Source organism: Manis pentadactyla, chromosome 4 (genome assembly GCF_030020395.1).
Source record: "Manis pentadactyla isolate mManPen7 chromosome 4, mManPen7.hap1, whole genome shotgun sequence".
NCBI lineage: Eukaryota > Metazoa > Chordata > Mammalia > Pholidota > Manidae > Manis > Manis pentadactyla.
Genome location: NC_080022.1, coordinates 52,351,837 through 52,370,452, shown reverse-complemented (window position 1 = coordinate 52,370,452; position 18,616 = coordinate 52,351,837). Strand labels below are relative to the sequence as shown.

General features: G+C 35.2%; 1 protein-coding gene across 1 annotated transcript in view; it reads right to left on the bottom strand.

The window, feature by feature from the left end:
* Nucleotides 1-18,616, bottom strand: part of ALG6 (ALG6 alpha-1,3-glucosyltransferase) — a 52,941-nt gene that overhangs the window by 22,259 nt on the left and 12,066 nt on the right. The window contains exons 3-7 of the mRNA XM_057500281.1: nucleotides 11,646-11,730; nucleotides 4,723-4,812; nucleotides 3,527-3,615; nucleotides 1,683-1,765; nucleotides 995-1,059 (exon numbers count right to left, since the gene is read on the bottom strand). Of these exons, the coding sequence (XP_057356264.1) occupies nucleotides 995-1,059; nucleotides 1,683-1,765; nucleotides 3,527-3,615; nucleotides 4,723-4,812; nucleotides 11,646-11,730 (412 nt within the window). The remainder of the gene's footprint in view (nucleotides 1-994; nucleotides 1,060-1,682; nucleotides 1,766-3,526; nucleotides 3,616-4,722; nucleotides 4,813-11,645; nucleotides 11,731-18,616) is intronic.

Here is an 18,616-nt window from a genome sequence, read left to right as displayed (position 1 = left end):
ACTGGCAATGTTCTATTTCTTGACATGGTAAGTTTGCCCAGTCACTGAGCTGCCTGTTTAGGTTTTATGCACTTTTCTGTATGAGTGTTGTATTTCTAAATAAATATAGTTTTAAAACTCTTGTAAACAACTTCTTTTTTCCTTTTCTTTATATCAATGTTCTTGTATTATCAGAGTATCCAATAGTCATGATACCATAATGTCCAAAAAAGGGGGGAGCTAAATTAGGAAAGTGGTCAGAATAAAACATATGATGGAAACAACCACAGATTTGAGTATCTTTCACAAGTTCTTTGACAAATGTACATGTTTATTATTCCTAAAACAGACATATCAAAATGAAAAACTATTAAGCAGTATGTTGTTGCTGTGGATTATTTCTTTTTTTTTTCCTTTGGGACAGATGGGGACAGACAGTAACATTTAATACAAGACAAACTGGACAGCCATGTACAAATTTTATCAACTTTCCTCTAAGATTTGTTTGCTTATTTGAATGGTCCTTATTTCCAGTATCAAAAATTATAAACATAAAGTCCATATAGATCTTAACTATTCAATTTCAGTTTCCTGAAGCTTCCAGCTACTATTATCTGTTAGAGAAACATCTTGGTTTAAAAGAAAACATAAGATTGCTTTCCTTTTGTCAGTGTCAGAAAGCATTTCCAAAGAATGAAGATATGTTGTATGTTTTGAGAATTACAAGACATAACCATACTTGGCACTCTTTTTCCAACTCAGCAGTAGAGCTAATCTGTTACCAATATTTTGTTCCCAAGACAGAACAGGTGTGAAAAAGCAATTCTACTTTTAACAAATCTGTACTGTACCCTTCAAGAAAAACTTAGTGAAGAGATTCTTATATATCATTGTAAAAAGTTTATATAAGCAAGTACCCTAGTAAATAAGATGCTACTGGATGACAACATTATACAAAGTGAACCTAGGTTTCATAATATGCATCTGACTTCATTTCTAAATTAGTAAAGGATACTGAAAATGTCCATAGTCAATAAGAATAAGGCCTGGATACAGCAATATGCATAACGCAGTAGCAATCTGTAAAGAAAAAAATACTGTGGCATAAGCAAGCAATCTGTTACTAACATCAAAAAAGGTAAAAGTGTGATTTCAACACAGCAAATATTCCCCTCTTGTTTATCAAAATGTTCCATTTTTACAAAACAACTTTTTAAATAATTAAGTTTTCAGGAGCTGACATAGGATCCTTCAGTAAAAGGAAAAAAATCATTAAAAGTGTTTCAGAGAAAGTACTCTTAGATATACAAATCAAAGAAGTTAATCTAAGGATTAACCTATGTAAAATAGCCAAAAAGAATATCTGTTAAGTGAATATAAGAATATACAGCTACTTTTCAAAATGCCTTTCAGTTTAGTCATTCTCAAAAACGAACCCAAAATTCAGATTTACCAGTAGGCAATAAATTCAGCATGCTGTATAATTCAGCAGTACATAACTTCTAAAATTCAGTGCCTTATTACTACAGTTGGGCATTAAAATTATTACTCTAAGTTATGTTTTCTAAATGAAAATTAATTACAGAAAATAAACTGCTCCCAATTATTTATTCCCAAAAGCATTGCTTCCTCAAGCTCTATACTTAATAGTTAAGCTAAAAAAATATTTCAGAGATGAAATGTCAGGTTGCTTTAAAACTTACCTTCTTCTTAGTTGAGATTTCTTTTAAACACACACAGTATAAAACCACTGCGGGTATGTAAATCAGCAAATCAGCAATTAACACTGAAAAACCAAGCAAATGATTTTAAGCATGAGACCATCAGGATTTACAATAACCTATTAGGTGCCTCCCTCCTGCCAAACTTGATTGGGAATTCTATTAACACAGGGTTCCTACTCACTTTGAACAAGTCCTTTACATACTCAGCCCTTTCTATTCCCTTCACCTATGCCTAATTTCAATTGATAATGGTGCTACAGAGTCTCTTAATTTTCTCTAACAAATTCACACATTAAATCAATTAGATGTATCCAAAATTAATTCTCTTTTTGCTCTTAGACTTAAAAATTAAGAATGCTCAAAACAAGGAAAGACAATTTTTTTCCTTAATATATGTATACTTCAAATCTTCTAGTGTGAAGAATATCTCAAATGTGGCAATAAATAGGACAATCTTTTTTAAATGTTAGTATTTATAAAAAATGCATAAACTTTTGCTAATTAATGCACATAAACATTCTAATCTGGATGAGAAAGAAACTGAAAAAAATATTTTTTTAAAGCAATTCATAATTCTGGATATCCAGTCCTTTTAGAACAAAGAAAAACAAACTAAGCTCTTCAACAGTACAGCACAGCTATTTTTTCTTGTACCACACTAGTGTCCAGAATAAGGTAAATGATAGTAAACTGTCAGTGTTAGATGCATGAGATCTATCTTCAGCTCTAGATGCCACATGTAAGATGACAATGACAAAATGGAACATATTCAAAGGAGGACCTTAAAAAAACAGAGGCCTTAAAATCATAACTACATTCAACAAACTGGTCATCAAAGAAATACCTAAAGTATCGGACAATGTTTAACCTGGAGAAGATGTGGCTTCAAATGTCTGTAAGGTGTTTGTTAGGTATATAAAGGATCAGACTTGTGCTATGTAATCCAAGGAAACAGAACCTAAAATGACTAGTGGAGGTTCAACATAAGGACATTTTCAATGACTGGGGCTGTCTGAAAATAGAACAGAGTGACTCTAAAGGCTTTGAGTTCCTTTAAGATATATGTACTGGTTCAGAAGCTAAATAATCATATGGTGAATATGCAGTTCAGAGAGGATTAAAGTACTGGGGGAAAAGGCAAACAGAATGGCAGAGGGGAACACCAGCAAGGAAGATTATTCTAGGGTCTGAGTACCACAACTGAACAAATAACAAAGTGAACAAACTGAATAAATTCAGACTAACTAAAGAAAAGGCCCAGGCTGCCATTAAGGTCTAGGTCTGCAAAGCTTTTAAAAGAATCTAGCATACAATAAATGCCCAATAAACATTTGTTGAGTGGATCACTTCATTCAGCAACAGTGCACAGCAATACAACGCATGAGATACAACAGTAAGAAGTACTTTAAGAAAAAGGCAGAAGGGATTTGGAATTCAGATACTAAAGCAACAACCTATTGTTTAAAACTCCAATTTATAACTATCTGACCTCAGGTAAGCTATTAGCCTCACTTAAATGTGCCTCAGTTTCCTCAGCTTATAACAAGGATAATAATTGTACTTAGCTCATTTCAGTGTTCAAAGAATTAAGATAATAATGAATGTAAAACACCCAAAATTATTTCTTTCTACTTTTTTGTTTTTAGCCTGCATAAATATTTGGTCCTGTATTGTGTGTGTGTGTGTGTGTGTGTGTGTGTGTGTGTGTGTGTGTGTAGTTACACAATTTAAAATTTTAAAAGTCAGAAAATAATAGAACCTTTCAGCAGTCCAAAATTTTTATAGAAATCAATTTTTACACTCAATCCCTTTTGCTCATTTACCTGTGGTACGCATGAAAAGCTTATGTGCCTGACTCTCGTATCCGCGTGATGTATGGAGAGCAATCCAGTCTGGATTTATAAACTTTGCCCTGTAAATCAAAGCATATGTACATGTACTTTATTCCTCATCACTTTTTAGCAATAAGGACATCTGAGGACATATAAGTCTATTTTGAGAAGTGGTCATTGCTCTTATAAAAAGCAAGAGTCAAGGCTTAAGCTTTACTCTTTTTATTGAATCATTTGAAACTGTCCCTATAACATGTTACCAAAAGCCCTACCTTCACAATTCTTCCAATGTAAAAACCTCCTGGTGGGTCTCATTTCATTTATTAAACACATACTTTGCAAACAACAATATGATAGGATCATGTTTTACAGTTTATAATCTCTTCAGCCATCATAACAATCAGCTATAATAAATATGTATTAATTACAAATCATTGCATAAAAAAATAACTAAACATAATTGTTAAAGATTTTCAGTCAGATTAAATTACCCTGAATACTGAAAAATATAATTGATTATTATGAAGTCTGGGGACTTATTTTTAATTCAGGAAGCTAATTTTTATACAAGAAATAGTTGAGATAATAAAACAAACGAGTTCAGAAGACACTGTGAAAAAGTTCCTCAAATTTCTGCCAACACACTTCAAGTCTGGAATGGAATACCATTGCAGAGTAGAACTGGGTCTCCGCCAGACATTCCTGATCTTCTATAAATCATCCCATTTCTTTAAAAGAAGGAATTCCAATACAGATCTTAAGTCACAAGTGAAACACCACAGTAATTCAAGTTTCCTACTTGACGTGTCAGTCAGGATATCATGTGAACCTGTATTTTATTATTTATGTGGGGCCATTCCTGAAAAAAAGCTTTCCTATACACAACTAACAATATTAGATATGTTTCTCAGGAGTCATGCATAACTGGTAACATCTCTGCTTCAAACAAAGCTAGGTGTTTTACATTTCTTTCTAGCCTGTCTTCCAAAGAAATAATGAAAATGTTCAAACTCTAGTAGTTAACTTTCTTTCAACCCAACTGTAAAGGTATAGTACTTTACAAACCATAATACCATAGTAGCTACAAACAATCTCTCCTTTATTCAACAAAGCCAGATCACACTACCTCTTACTCCATCTGCTAAGGGCATAAATATTTAGAGTTGCATTAAGAAAGAAAAACTTACACATATGCACATAAAAGACTATGATAAGCTGTCAGAGGTGGATAATCCAATCCCCAATACTGTAAATTATTATCACTGCTGTTAAAATACCTAAAAAAAGAGAAGAAAGCACCATTCCATTAATCAATATTCAAGAAATACTTATAATTTAATCTCATCTAATTTTAAAAATATGTTATACAAGATACAAAATTCATTTAAACTCTTTGTCTTTTCCCCTTCACTTAAAATTTGTTGTGAACTCAAAATCAAAAGATTTATTAAGGTGAATAAATAATTTATTATTTAAAACAAGGTGCTTTTAAGAGTGAATAGGGAAGCTATTAATAATTAAGCCATAACCAGAGATGCAAACCAAGAAAATCCCAGGCAAACCAGAATTATTGTCACTTTATTAGTAGACTAAATCGATGACTAACACTTATACAACAAAAAACATGCATCAAAAAGACAATTTGCTTAGTCTAACAAATTAGAGAAACAATATAAAATGAATTTAAAAGTAAAAAAATACATACCAAAAAACACATAAACATTTAGTTCATGAAAGAGAAATACTTCACGAACAGGAGGCTTTTAATAAAACTGTCTGAAAACAATTCAACTAACACGTAATGCAAACCTATTACATGCAAGCTTCTGTGAAGTGAGGAAGAAAACAGAAAGTCTGATGTTTATAAGGTAATAGGCTCCTCCAGTCAGCCAGGATGGAAAGGAATTATATACAACTACTGTGATGCAGGAGATGGAAGGTCAACTTATGTAACAGATTTCTTCATTATATCCCTTATAACCAGGTAGCTTCTTCTATCCAATTATTTTTCTTAATAATTTAAAATAACAGAAAACAACTATATAACCCATAAATAACCAGTGTTAATAAGCCTGTTTCAAATGGGTCACAGTTTCTCAATGCCACAATATCTTACTTTGAGGTTAAAAAATTTTCTTTTAAACTTATATTTAACATGATCCCATTAAATAATCTATTACTCATCTTCAGAAGGCCTGCTTTTCTTAGTGTCAGCTTGTATGGAGGGGGTGGGCATTATAAAATGATCAATGCCTGCTAGACAGCCAAGAGATCTGGGCGTAGGGTACTGCAGTAGGATACCATCTGGTGGCAGTTGTCCTCTCCCGCAGCAACGTCCACGGGAACAATCCTGGGTCCTCTATCCGGCTGGGTCAAAGCCAGGAGGAGCAAAGCCAAAAATCTCCGGGTTAGCTGGAGCCCCTTCTGATGGCCTGAATCTGGGAAACTGGGCCCAGCCAGAAGCAGAGACCAGAGGATTCTTTTCTCTGGTTCCTTCAGAAGAAAGGCACCAACTCTGTTATTTCCAAATTCATGTTACTACAGGGCACATTAACATAAAGTTTGACTGTATCTACCTCAAAGAGCTGTTGAAGGATTAAGTTAAACATGCACAGCTATTAAGTCTCTGCCTGACACAAGGTAAGTGCACAATAGTAGTTCTAATTGGCTACTAGGCACAAAACTACTGGGATGGGTAGAGCACATTACACTGAATAGTTCAAGAATCACATTTTGGTCAGAGCCAGGAGACCCCACCTTCCCAGTCCTGCTGAAGCTCGAGTGCTCTGAGAACATGACCTGAGAAGGCTGCTCTAATGCAGTGACTTGGGTCCTCAACAACCTGAAGGAGTTGTCTGATACTGACCTGACCAACAAGAAGGTTTGCATCAACTCTGAGCACAGCATGGACACAATGCTGGAGACACAGGGGAAGGCAGGAAAGACTCTTTCCTACGTTGGCCCCAAATAGTGAGGGCCTAGGCCCCTGGTTGAGCCCAAGATAGCACCATGCAGATCCTCTCCTTCCTTCTAGATAGACCTGGAGCCTGGCAGTCCTGCTCAGCCATAAGAGTTCCTGCAGTGACCGTCACTTGCCTTGCTCCTCCCTATATTCCCTGCAATAAAGCCATGCTGCTTTTGTTGGGGGAAAAAAAATCGTATTTTAGCCAATACATTTTGATTTGGTTTTCAGCTTTTTATAAGACAAAAGCTATTTTTCTTTTACCATAACCTTGATATACACTAGAGATAAGTAAAAGAGGCATGACAGTAAGCATACAAAGATATATACTAACAGTAAAGCCACTGGTTAGATTGGGAAGAAAGAATGATAGGGCTAACTACCTTACTCCCATTCTTATGGAAATGCATAAATAAAAAGAGAAAAATTCATGCAGAAAGACAGCTTAAAAGTGTTTCAAGTAAAGCTTCAAAACCTACCAGTAGAAATAAAACAACTAATTAATCTCCTGCTTTATATATTTTAGATATACCTGAAAAGTTTTATAAATGCTATTTATACACTGAAACATATTTTTACAATGAATTCCCATGTAACCTACAGATGTTTTCTCAGAAAAAACCTGGCTATCACACAAATTATGAAATTATATTTAAGAATATTATCATTAACTTCAAGATGTAATTTTTACTAACAACCCAGAGTCATAGGTATTTTAACTTTTTAAAAATATATAGAAAAATATATAGTTTAATTTGAAATAGTTCCAAAATTACAGAAAAGTTTCAAGAAGAGTTCAGAGAACTTCTATACATCAAAATGTAAAAATTTTATATGTCAAAAGATACCATAAGAAAAATTCAAAGACAGGACAGGAAGAACTTCTATACATCAAAATGTAAACATTTTATGTCAAAAGATACCATAAGAAAAATTCAAAGACAGGACAGGAAGAAGTATTACATATATACTTCTTATGTTATATGTGCACAAGAAAAATTATTAAAATGTAGAATACTGTGTAGCAGATAGACATTAAGGTCCTCCCCATGAGCCCCATCTCCTGGTATTCATGCCCCTAAGTGTATAATCCCCTTCCCTGATCATAGTCAAGACCTGTCACTTGCTTGTAACCAATAGAAATGGCAAGGGTGACAGGATGTCCCTCTTGTGCTTAGGTTTTATGTACAGGTATACCTCAGAGATACTGAAGGCTCAGTTCTGGACCACGACAGTAAAGCATGGTTACAGAAAAGCGTAAACCATCACAATAAACTGAGTCAAATGAATTTTGGGGTTTCCCAGTACATGCCAGTCATGTTTATGCTATACTATAGTCTATTAAATGTGAAAATGCATTATACCTAAAAATAATATACATACCTTAATTTAAAAATACTTTATATCTGAAAAATGCTAACCATCATCTGAGCTTTCAGTGAGTCCTAATCACTGATCACAGATAACCAGAACAAATGTAATAATGTAAGTTTGAAATACTGTGAGAATTACCAAAAAGTGACACAGAAACACAAAGTAAGCAAACACCATTGAAACAATGGTGTTGATACAGACTCCAAGAAGGGACCACACTTACCAAAGTGGGGGGCAGGGGAGAAGGAGGATGGGTGGGGAGGGAGGGAGGGAGAAGGGGATTGAGGGGTGTTATGATTGGCACACATGGGGTGGGGGGGATCACGGGGAAGACAGTGTAGCACAGAGAAGGCAAATAGTGACTCTGTGGCATCTTACTAAACTGATGGGCAGTGACTGCAATGGGGCACAGGGGGGACACGATAATATGGGTGAATGTAGTAACCACATTGTTTTTTCATGTGAAACCTTTATAAGAGTATATATCAATAATACCTTAAAAAAAATGGTGTTGACAGATTTGCTTGACACAGGGTTGTCACAAAGCTTCAATTTGTAAAAAACACACTATCTGCAAAGCACAATAAAGTCAAGTGCAATAAAATGAGGTATGCCTGTATATGTAAAATTCTGCATTTTTAGCAAGTATGCTAAAGAGACTCCCTTTCAATGACTTCAAAAAAGCAAGTGGTCATGTTTTAGGAAGTGGCCATATTGGAGAAGCCACATGGCAAGAAACTTACAAGTGGACTCAAGGAGCTGGGGGTAGCTTCCAACAAGAAAGTGAAGCCTTCAGTTTTGTAGATGCAAGGGAATTTATTCTGCCAACAACCTGAGGGAGCCTGGAAAGGTTCCTTCCCCAGTCAAGCCTCTGATAAGATGGGGGCCCAGCTGACAACGAGATTGCAGCTTTCAGAGCAGAAAATTAAGCTAAGCTGTGCCCAGACTCCTGACCTAAAAAAAGTGGGGGATAATAAATGTGTATTTAAGTAGTTTTCATTTGTGGTCATTTAACACAGCATAGAAAATTAAAATACAGTAATCCCACTTTATCTGCAATTTTACTTTCTGAGGTTTCAGTTACCAGCAATCAACCATGGTCCAGAAGCAAATGATGCTCCTTCTGATGTATGGTCAGAAGGTCAGTAGTAGTCTAACCTCACAATGCCTGCATCATTCACCTCACTTCATCCCATCATGTAGACATTTTATCATCTCACAGCATCACAAGGAGGGTGACTACAGCACAATAAGATATTTTGAGACGGAGCAAGACCACATTCAAGTAACTTTCATTACAGTTTATGGCTATAACTGCTCTATTTTATTGTTAGTACTGCTGTTTATCTCTTACTGCACGTAACTTACAAATTAAACTTTATCACAGGTATGTATATCTAGGAAAAATGCACAGTCTACATAGGGTTCAGTACTATCTTCAGTTTAAGGCATCCACTGGAGGTCTCAGAATGTATCCCCCACAGATAAGGAGGGACAACTATAACTTCTTAATTAAAAATTATACAAATCATTACCAAAAAAGATTAGCAATCCCCTAGAAAAATGGAAAAAAGATGAATATGCAAATTTGAAAAGAAATATCGGTAAATATATTAAAAGATGCTCAACATCACAAATGCTCAAGGAAATTGGTATTTTAAGTCTGGTGTTTTTACGTGTTGATAAGGATATGTGAAAGAGAGATATTCTGGTGTTGGTATCCATTAAAATTCTCAACTTTAGAGATTTCACTTCTAGAAATCTACCTAGAAAAAACATGTACACAGGGAAAATATACTTTAATCATTCCCCTACTAAGAGACATTTAAGTGTTTGAGATTTCTAATTTATGAACAATGCAGAAATAAACAACCATTCGCACCAATTCTCTTTCCATCCCATGGCTGAATTTTGGTTTAGAAAACAGCAAGCTCAGGGTAGGTGGGCTCTTCCCCTAGACCCAGGTATGAATCATTCCTGCACTGAGACACATTATTTCTTTTTTAATTAATGATGCTTTAAAGGTAGGAAAAGATTTTGCTCCTCTGCTGAAAAAAGATGCAGAAAGAAGGTACTCCTATTATTCCTGCCTTGAACATGGTTGTACAAAGTTACAATGCTTGTCACCAGGCAGGCACCTGAGAGCCATGGGATAAAAAGCATCAGGGTGAAAAACCAACATGCCAAGAGAAGGAATGGCAGAGGAAAAACTGGCAAAGCCTGAGTCCTTGATCGCCATTACTGAGCCACTCAACCAGCTCTACAATGAACTACTTCTTCAGAAAATTATTTTATTGCTTAAACTATTATTCAGGTCTTCTACCACTTGATGCCAAAGTGCTCCTGATTTCACATAAAAGGAGTTTTCATTATGAAATTAAAGAAAAAAAATTCAATTTTCCTCTTGTACTTACAGTAATATATACTGAAGTAGAATAAATAAGAGTGTTCTTTTAATTTACAATTATTAAGCTAACATTTTAAAAGTTAACATGGATGGACCTAGACAGTATACTAAGTAAAATAAGTCAGAGAAAAACAAATACCACATGATTTCATCTACATGTGGAATCTAAAAAAACAAAACAAGTGAACAAACAAAACAGAACAGAGACACACTCATAGATACAGGAAACAAACTGTTGGTTACCAGAGTATGGAGGAGTTGGGGGGGCAGATGAAGTAGGTGCACAGTTTGAAGTACAAGCCTCCAGTTACAAAATGAGTTATGGCAATGTAATGTACAATATATGAAATATGGCCAATAATAACGTAGTAATTTTATATGATGACAAATAGTAACTAGACCTATCATGGGATTTCATAATGTATAAAAATATCAAATCACTATTTTATGATGTACCTCAGACTAATAGGATATTGTATGTCAATTATACTTCAATTAAAAAAATAAATGTGTTTTAACTTTGATTAAAAAAAAAAACGATAGCATATGCTCCCCTACAAAGGGTTCTTTTGGATTCTAACAACCGTAAAAAATTTAGCAGTATAATTTTTAAAATAGCAGTGATCAAAGCAATCAACAGGACAATGGGACAGTGTGCACAGCCAGTCTCTAATAAAATCACCTACTTGGCATCCAGTAAACCAGTAAGTAACTGTCATCAGAACATGTTCAATAAAATAACATAGGCACAAATTTCTATGATGATAAATCACAGCTAATATTTATTGAGAGCTCTTATGTTGCAGGAGTTGGTCTAAGTGCCTTATATGTATCATTTTATTCAATGCTCACAATAATCCAGTGAAATACATATTCAATTATTTCCATTCTAAAAGTGATAAAACTGTGACAAAGAAAGTTAAATAATTTGCCAAAGGTCAAACAGCCAGTAAATAGTAGAGCCAGGATCTGAACTCAGGCAGTCTAATTCTAGAACCTACACTCTTCACTAAGCTACTGCTTTTTTATATCTCATACATTCCTGAAAAAGGAACTTTGTGAAACCTCCAAAAGAAGTATTTTTAGCCCATGATGGTATTTCCACAGTTTATATCCAAGGGAACTTCTAAGATATACAGTGTTCCATCATCAAATTTCTATCCAGTACCATATGCCGGCTGCTAACTGAGTGTATGGGTAACACTGAGGAGCATGAAACTTCAAAGATGGGCCTACAATACTCAAGGTAACATATAAGTGACAGATGGCAGTATACAGGAAGATGCTCAAGATGAAAAACATATTTTCCTTTTAAATATCTTCAAATAATCTATATTAACTATGATAAACAATAAAATGATCCATACCATTGTTTGATTGGTAAATTAAAAGTAATTTCTTGCCAATGTCTCTGAGCTTCATAATCACCAAACATAGGGGGTTTTCCAGCACCTAAGATGAAAAGTAAAAAGAGCAAGACAATATACTTAATATATCAATGATTTTTATTTCCTTATGAAATTTTTCTAAATTATAAAGGCAGTGTAAGCTAAGGAAGAGGACAGAGACATTACCAAAAAAGTTAGAGATGGAGTCTGAGTCCCAGCTCTGCCAGCACACTGAGTGACTAAGTGACCTCGGGCAAACTGCTTTACTTCCCTGAGCCTCAGCACATTAAAAACACGATACTACCTACCCAGAGGACTACTGGAATAAATAAGATAATGACATGAAATACCCAGGAGAGTACCTAACCCACAGTAAACATTCAATGAACAGACACTATTATTAACATTAATCAGTTAATAATACTAATTAGATATACCTGAGTTTATTTTTACTTCATGAAAAAAGACTATCAACTCTATGATCCAATAAGTATGAAACAATAATAATAGTGAATATCTGTATTATACAAAAGGTTTTTGCCAACTAAATACAAATAATTTAAGGTCAAGTATGGAACCAAAAACAGACTATATGCTACAAAGACATTCATTAGGTCAGGTTTTGTTGTCAAATGAGTTATATAAAAACTGTCTTTAAAAAATTTTTTAATTACGAATTTTTAATTTTTCAAAATTATAAATAAGGGATTAATGGATCTTAGTAACAATTGATAGAGCCTAGTACGTGCCATATGCAACAATGAAATAGGTATTATTATGTATACCCACTTTATAGATGGAAAAACACAGACAACGGTCACCCAGGCAGTAAGTGATAGAGTCTAGATTTGAACTTAGGCAAACTAGCTCCATAATCCATGCTCTTAGGTTCTACTCTGCATTGCCTTACAAATTGGTTAAGTAGGTATTAACCTTAAATCATTTTAAATGACATAAAGGTAATTCCACTTTGTAAATCATAAACACTCACTATTTAACTAACAGTTGACTACATATTTGTGAGAAGACCCAAAGAGACACAGTAGTCACAGGTTTTTAAATTAGCAAGTGAAAATCACATACAGTCAAATATAGCTGAGCCCTGAACAATGTGGGGGTTAGGGGCTCCAACTCCTAATATCCACATATAACTTTTGGTTTCCCAAAACTTAACTATTAATAGCCTACTGTTGACTGAAAGTCTTAATGATGACATAAAAAACCAATTAACATATTTATTTGTATGTTATCTGTATTGTCTATTGCATTCTTACAATGAAGTTAGAGAAAAGAAAATCTTTTTTCAAATTATAAATCTCCAAAATATTTTCCAATGCATTTATTGAAAAATATTCATGTATAAGTGGACTCACACAGTTCAAACCTGTGTTGTTCAAGGGTCAACTATATACTCATTAATCCCGAAAAGGTGTGCCACCCTAGAAAATGGTATTACCACTCACTAAAATCCAACCCAGACTTTCTCCAGCTTTGAAACACTACATTAAGTAGATTTTTTAATTTAATGATTGTTATACCAATACTCTTTTAATGTAGCACCTCTACCCAACAAGATACCCTACTGTGAAATAATCATAGGAAATGCAGATTAACATCTCTAAAACATATATACATTTAGTGACTGTCACAAAAATTATCCACAGAAAATAGATTTATGTATACACACACACACACCTGTTTCTCTCAGAAATAATATAATATAACATAATAATAATATAATATAATATAATATAATATATAATTTTCAGGATATAATGGTACCTTCTAGAATCTCAGTGACAGATATAATAAGGATGCTAAATAATCAGCAAGGATTTTTAGTTCAAAATATTTGAAATTTGGAGTCCCTGATATCTCACTTACTAGATATACAACATTAAGCAATTTGTGAAGACAGACCAATTAATTATGCCAAGGTTACTTTAACATGATGCCTATATATTAGTTCTTGCCCAAAAATATTTTTAAATTACTGACACTTTGAAATTCCAAGCCTCTGTTCATGCTGCTTATACTATATTACACCATATACTCATCAACTCAGTGCCCAAATCTTCAAGAATCATCTCAAATTCCAACCTGTCCATGAAACCTTCCTTTACAAATTAAAAACACACTGATCACTAATTATTGACTTCTCATGTTATGTTCTTCACTAGCATATATTTGTCATGTGACTGTGCTATTTCCTAATTGCTACCCAAATACGATTTTTCGTTCATATGGACAAGAGAATGTGATTTTCCAGAGTTCAAAGGAAATGAACTACCAGCCACAGTACACATTTTCATTAAATCTCAATTAACTGAATAGGAAAGGAAGAAAAACCTGTAATTTTTTTAAAAAGGGAAATTATATCCCCAATGAATTAATTGCTTTTTTGTGTATGTATTTTATAGAGGTGTGTATGTGTGCATGTGTTCCTATTTTAAGGAATACAACCATTTTTTATGGCTTCTTTTGAGGGGCACAGGAACTGGTTTTTATTTTTCGTTTGTTGTGCTTTTATTTGTTTGCTTTTGGTTCAGTGGGACAATAAAAGTCAGAGAGGATCTTTAGTAATATCCTGAAAAAAAAAATCCAACTATCTAGATTTTCTGAAATTGCTCTAGACTTGTGGTCAATGTGGAAGAATTTATTACCATTCTCTAACAAATAGAAGAATGGATAATGACTCTCTTTAGGGTTGAGAAACAAGTTTCTATCCAGAGTCTGACCTACTTCAATAAATTCAGCTGACACTGGCTATGAAATTAGTACTTAAGTTTTTAAAACTGCTAAAGTGCCCTTAAAGCAACCCAGAAGGACAACCCAACTGTACCTATGGGAGCTTCACTTGGGAAGGGCAAAAAGGATTCCTTCCACAGTGATTAATTCTACAAATTCATTTACACAAGATTCAGAATTACATAAAGAAAACACAGTAATGTGTATTTACAGTTTCAATTTTATCTCATTCTCAGGAAAATGGGCTTAAGCACCACTTAAATGTTCAATTTATTAATTGCTGAACTATTCAAAATTGTAATTTTAAAAGCAAGAACTTCTCTGATAATAATACATAATAACTGTGTTTACATTGAAATTTTAAACATTCTAGGAGAAGAGAATTTGACTAAAACTTTCCAGAATAAAATCTCCCTTTTATATGTTCCTAGTGAGGAAGAAAAAACATTATAAATAGCAATGGGTAGGTTGAAAGAAATTAACCAATTACTTATATGATTGAATAAGTTGCAGAAAATAATTCTGTATAACTTTCCCTTCCTAAACAGCCAATACAGCTTTGGAAAAAAAAGATTAGAATAAAATAACTTTCTTTCATTCAAGTGGTGCCATTTGCTCTAAAACATTGGTTAACACTTTGGATCAAGCCTAGAGGAATCATGGGTCTGTATAAGAAATGATTATCAAGACTGAAATCAGAATTTGACTTCTTCCCATGGCTTGTTTAGAAGCAAGCAATATTATTCAATATTTTTAGGTCTGTGAAAACTAATTACATAAACAGCACTTTTATAAGGGGTATAATATAAATATTTACGAGGTATAAATTGTAGAAGACTTTAAATTATAATATGCATAGGTAGTTGTATATTATATACAACTATAAAATATATGCATTTCCAAAGGAGAAATAATGGGTTAAAACCAAGCAAGCTAAAGTGAGCTTCCTCACTTTGAGTGCTTCCTAGTGACAACCTTTTTTTTCCTAATTACAATCTTAAAACAAGATAAATAAAAAGCAAACTAAAATAAACATGTTCAAACAAATCACAGTAACAAAAAATGTTTTAATTAATAGCGGGGGAAGAAGAAAATCTCAACAGAATCACAGATGTTATACTATCAATTTTCCCAGCCTCCTACAATATATAGGTTCTTCACCTGAGTCTGAAAAATGTTATATTCTTTATGATGAGGTTGAGATTTCTGACAGAATAACAGTTTTTCTTGGTGCTTAGCATTTTTATTTTTCTCATCTGAAAAATGACAAAAACATATAACTACCTATAAAAGATGCCTACAAATATTCTACTACTGTGCAGTAACAATACTTTTCTTATACAGTAATCCAAAAATAATCCTGTTCTGTTGACTTTCTTATGGGAAAATTTAAAAACCAGGTTGAAAGTAAGTTGCAGAGACAACATAGATGGAGATGGAGGACATTATGCTCAGTGAAATAAGCCAGGTGGAGAAAGACAAGTGCCAAATGATTTCCCCCATTTGTGGAGTATAACAACAAAGCAAAACTGAAGGAACAAAATAGCAGACTCAGAGATTCCAAAAAGGGACTAGCAGTTACCAAAGGGGAGGGGGAAGGGGATTGAGGAGTCTTATGTTTAGTACACATAGTGTGGGGGATCACAGGGAAGACAGTGTAGCACAGACAAGGCTAGTGCTTGCATTGGGGTGTGGGTGGGGACACGATAGTATGGGTAAATGTAGTAGCCACATTGTTTTTTCATGTGAAACCTTCATAAGAGTGTATATCAATCATACCTTAACAAAAATTTTTAAAAAAGGACATGGTAGAGGCAGAGCCAAGATGGCGGTGTGAGTAGAGCAGCGGAAATCTCCTCCCAAAACCATATATATTTTTGAAAAATACAACAAATACAACTATTCCTAAAAGAGAGACCAGAAGACACAAGACAACAGCCAGACTACATCTACACTGCGAGAACCCAGCACCTTGCAAAGGGGGTAAGATACAAGCCGTGGCCTGGTGGGACACGAGTGCCCCTCACCCCAGCTCCCAGCGGGAGGAGAGGAGTCAGAGCGGGGAGGGAGAGGGGGCCCAGGACTGCTAAATACCCAGCCCTAGCCATCGGCACTGGAGTGCAGACACACAGTGCATGGTGTGCTGGATAGTAGGGCAACAGGACAGTAAGACCTGTGAGCAGGTCCCCACAGCCAGCGCCCCTGGGACAAAGAAAAGCAAGTGCCCTTTGAAAATCTTAAAGGCACAGGGGCCTCACAGCTGGACGGAAGCACCCAGCGCAATCAGACCAGTAACTGGGAATCCCAGGGAACAACGAGTGCCCCAAACGCCTGAGCGGCAGCACAGCTAGGAAGCCCCTCATGGAGATAAACAGCCTCCCACCTGTTCCCCCTCTGATAGCAGCAGAGCCCATGCCCACAGCAGAAGGGCAGAGCTTCTTCCACAGCGGCCGGGCAAGAATCAGAGATCCCGTCTGTGCACAGCTGCCCAGCACAAGCTGCTAGGGGTCGCTGTTCTCCCAGAAGAAGAAGGCCACAACTAGCAAGATGGGACATTCTCCCAGCCAACACACGCATCAACTACCCACAACTACCTCTATTGCCATGAAAAGACAGAATTTGATCCAGACCTGATCCAGACCAAAATCACAGAGACAACCCCTGAGAAGGAGATAGACCTAAACAATCTTCCTGAAAAAGAATTCAAAATAAAGGTCATAACTATGCTGATGGTTCTTCAGAGAAACATGCAAGAGCTAAGAGATGAAGTCCAGAAGGACACTACAGAAATAAAACAATCTCTGGAAGGACTTAAGAGCAAACTGGATGAGGTGCAAGACGGCGTTAATGGAATAGAAATCAGAGAACAAGAACGCAGAGAAGCTGACGCACAGAGAGATAAAAAGATCTCCAGGAATGAAACAATATTAAGAGAACTGTGTGACCAATCCAAAAGGAACAATATCCACATTATGGAGGTACCAGAAGAAGAAGAGAGAGAAAAAAGGATAGAAAGTGTATTTGAAGAAATAATTGCTGAAAACTTCCCCAAACTGGGGGAGGAAATAATCGCTCAGATCACGGAAGTACACAGAACTCCCAAAAGAAGGAACCCAAGGAGGACAACACCAAGACACATAATAATTAAAATGGCAAATTTCAAGGACAAGGACAGAGTTTTAAAGGCAGCTAGAGAGAGGAAAAAGGTCACCTACAAAGGAAAACCCAGTAGGCTATCATCAGACTTCTCAACAGAAACCTTACAGGCCAGAAGAGAATGGCATGATACATTTAATGTAAGGAAACAGAAGGGCCTTGAACCAAGAATACTGTATCCAACACGATTATCACTTAAATATGAAGGAGGGATTAAACAATTCCCAGACAAGCAAAAGTTGAGGGAATTTGCCTCCCACAAACCACCTCTACAGGGTATTTTAGAGGGACTGCTCTAGGTGGGAGCACTCCCAAGACTAAATAGACATCACTAGAGAAAATAAAATCACAGCAAAGAAAGTAGACCAGCAAAATACAAACCAAAGGCAAAAAATAAAATCAACTACCCATAAAAGCAGTTAAAGGAAACACAAAAGAGCACAGAATAAAACAACCAACATAAAAAGAATGGAGAAGGAGGAATAAGAAGGGAGAGAAATAAAGAATCACCAGACAGTGTTTATAATAGCTCAATAAGTGACTTAAGTTAGACAGTAAGATACTAAAGAAGCTGACCTTGAACCTTTGGTAACCACGAGTCTAAAGCCTGCAATGGCAATAAGTACATATCTTTCAATAGTCACCCTAAATGTTAATGGACTGAATGCACCAATCAAAAGACACCAAGTAATAGAATGGATAAAAAAGCAAGACCCATCTATATGCTGCTTACAAGAGACTCACCTCAAACCCAAAGACATGCACAAACTAAAAGTCAAGCAATGGAAAAAAATATTTCATGCAAACAACAGGGAGAAAAAAGCAGGTGTTGCAGTACTAGTATCAGACAAAATAGACTTCAAAACAAAGAAAGTAACAAGAGATAAAAAAGGACATTGCATAATGATAAAGGGCTCAGTCCAACAAGAGGATATAACCATTATAAATATAAATGTACCCAACACAGGAGCACCAGCATATGTGAAACAAATACTAACAGAACGAAAGGAGAAAAATAGAATGCAATGCATTCATTATAGGAGACT